This window comes from Hyperolius riggenbachi, chromosome 10, assembly GCF_040937935.1.
Source record: "Hyperolius riggenbachi isolate aHypRig1 chromosome 10, aHypRig1.pri, whole genome shotgun sequence".
Classification (NCBI taxonomy): Eukaryota; Metazoa; Chordata; class Amphibia; order Anura; family Hyperoliidae; genus Hyperolius; species Hyperolius riggenbachi.
Genome location: NC_090655.1, coordinates 291678978 through 291682002, shown reverse-complemented (window position 1 = coordinate 291682002; position 3025 = coordinate 291678978). Strand labels below are relative to the sequence as shown.

Below are 3025 nucleotides of genomic sequence, written 5' to 3'. Positions count from 1 at the left end.
GGTGTTGTCAGTTTACAATCTCCTCATTCCCCTGCAGAGTACCTGCACATCATTCTTACATGTACCCACACTTACATTGCCTAGGGCCTGATAGATGTTCTTTGTTCCGGCCTGTACCTTTTACAAGTACTCTTACCAAGGACTAGTTTTAGTCTAAAGGGAATAAATATAGTAGTCTACATATCCTTCTCACTTCAGTTGTCTTGTAAAATTCCTAAGCGTTGGCAGTTAAGAGACGAATTTCATGTTACATACTTTTAATCAACAAAATTGTAATATGCAAATTAGAGGAGTCGGAGTCGAGGAGTCGGAGTCTGAGTCGGTGGAATCCTAAACTGAGGAGTCGGAGTCGGTGGATTTTTGGACCGACTCCACAGCCCTGATTGGGAGTTTCTGCTTCCTGTATTATAAGCAGGACTCCCAGGTTCTTTTGGCTTTCTGTCAAAATGTCTATTAAATGCCAAGTAAACTCCCAACAAACACACAATATATGGTAGCAGAGCGTTCAACCAGCCAATGCCACAACCTGGAAAATGCCTGATGTACGCTAGGGACCAACGCCTACAAACACATGCAACTGCTGGAGGAGCTGAAGGAGTCTGATATAGACAAAGAGCAGCAATAATGCAATGCACTGAGCAGCATGAAAGCATCCTGAGGATTCAGTGTAACAATGCTGCCATGTGCGCTGTGCAAGAGATAAAAGAAACATTGGAAAAGAATACTTATGGCCAAACCATTTCCCACACTCAACACATGAATATGGCTTCTCACCAGTGTGACATCTCTTATGATTGACAAGGCTTCCTTTCTGTCCAAAACATTTCCCACACTCAGCACATGAATAGGGCTTCTCACCAGTGTGAGTTCTCTCATGCTTGTCTAGATTTCCTTTAAGTGCAAAGCATTTCCCACACTCAGCACATGAATAGGGCTTCTCACCAGTGTGATATCTCTCATGTTTGGCAAGGTCTGTTTTCTGCCCAAAACATTTCCCACACTCAGCACATGAATATGGCTTCTCACCAGTGTGAGATCTCTCATGTATGACAAGCTGTGATTTCTGCCCAAAACACTTCCCACATTCAGCACATGAATAGGGCTTCTCACCAGTGTGATATCTCTCATGTCTGACAAGGGATCCTTTCCGCCCAAAACATTTCCCACACTCAGCACATGAATATGGCTTCTCACCAGTGTGAGATCTTTCATGTCTGACAAGTTCCGATTTGTGAACAAAAAATTTCCCACACTCAGCACATGAAAAGGAATTCACACCAGTGTGAGATCTCATATGTAATAAAAGGTTTCCTTTCTGCCCAAAACATTTCCCACACTCAGCACATGGATAGGACTTCTCACCAGTGTGATATCTCATATGTATTAAAAGGTTTCCTTTCTGCCCAAAACATTTCCCACACTCAGCACATGAATAGGGCTTCTCACCAGTGTGAGATCTCTCATGGGTTACAAGGGTTCCTTTCAATCCAAAACATTTCCCACACTCAGCACATGAATATGGCTTCTCACCAGTGTGACATCTCTTATGATTGACAAGGTTTCCTTTCAGTTTAAAACATTTCCCACACTCAGCACATGAAAAGGGCTTCTCACCAGTGTGAGATCTCTCATGAGTAAGGAGACATGATTTCCATCCAAAACATTTCCCACACTCAGCACATGAATAGGATTTCCCAGTAATGTGAGTTTTCTCATGATTGACAAGCTGTGATTTACCCATAAAACATTTCCCACACATGGAACAGGAATAAGACCCTCCAGCAGGGGGAGAGCTGTGCTGGGTATGAGGCCCCTCAGGGTTAGACAGATGAGAGGAGTCTGGGGGAATATTTAGGGTCACCAGGATATCTGCAGGAGACTCTTGTCCAGTGACATCATCATCCGTTGTACAGTCTGTGGATACAGAAAGACGAGTCTCTGAGAGGTTCCTGATGCCGGGACTCCGCGCTGCAAATAGAGAAACATCATCACTTCCTGTTAAAGAATTCCCGGGGGGGGGAGGAGCAATTATCATTAGGGAGGGTCAGTGAGCTGCTGATAATTCCAAGTTGGTGCAAAGTTTATGCAGATTGGAAAAGGGCCAGATGCAGTATCTGCATAACTCTGCATATAATTATAATATAATTTGCACCATCTCAGTTATTGGCATGTCACTGACCATCGCTAGTTATCAGCCTGAAAGAGAACTGCAGAAGGTTGTGCTGTTTACAGACAGGCAATCACAGGACAATAACTTTGCATTGCATGCATATTCTCTGTATCTTGGAATTTGGACAATGAAATGAATTTCCTGAGAAATGTGATTATCTGCATACAATTTGCATTATATCTGCATACAAGTCAGGGTTATTTGCATGTCATTTGCCCCTCCCTACAGCTAAAGCATTGGCCATACATGGAAAGCAGTAAATTGTAGAGCTTGATGAGACAATGGCAGCAATGTGTTACTCCTGTGAAAACAGACCTCTATGTACTTATAGCAAGAGATCTGTGTTATGTTTGTAGAGCAATGTGGTGTCACTTACACATTCTTATTACCATTGTATCCTCGTGTCACTCATATGCCCCTTGTAATGTCCCTTTATCTCTCTCTTGTCCCCAATTGTGCAAATAAAGATATTGTGACGTTACACAACACTAAATTATAGGAGCTGCGAGGTGGAGGAATTATCTATTGATATCATGGATACTTAAATCCACTACAGGTGGCCATACATCAGACAACTTGGCGGCCGATTGACGGCGGACGATTTTGGAACGAGTGACAAAACGAACAACCCCATCACTGCTGCCGCAATGTGTGCCATAAATGTGCCCGGTGTGCATTTATACATTACCTGCCCGGTGTCAGCCTCCATGCGGTGTCCGTCCATCTCACCAGGCAGCCCCATACACACTAGCGGCACATTTATACATTACCTGCCCAGTGTCAGCCTCCATGCGGTGTCCGTCCATCTCACCAGGCAGCCGCATACACACTAGCGGCACATTTATACATTACCTG

General features: G+C 43.9%; 1 protein-coding gene across 1 annotated transcript; it reads right to left on the bottom strand.

Annotated features, from left to right (window-relative positions):
* Positions 1–814: 814 nt before the first annotated feature.
* LOC137537298 (zinc finger protein 300-like) lies at positions 815–1759 on the bottom strand (the record flags this gene model as incomplete). Its single annotated transcript, XM_068259375.1, has 2 exons — positions 1590–1759; positions 815–1541 (listed from the first exon to the last, which is right to left on the bottom strand). Coding segments are annotated over exons 1-2 (897 nt in total), but the record flags the coding sequence as incomplete, so codon positions are not given.
* Positions 1760–3025: the final 1266 nt, after the last annotated feature.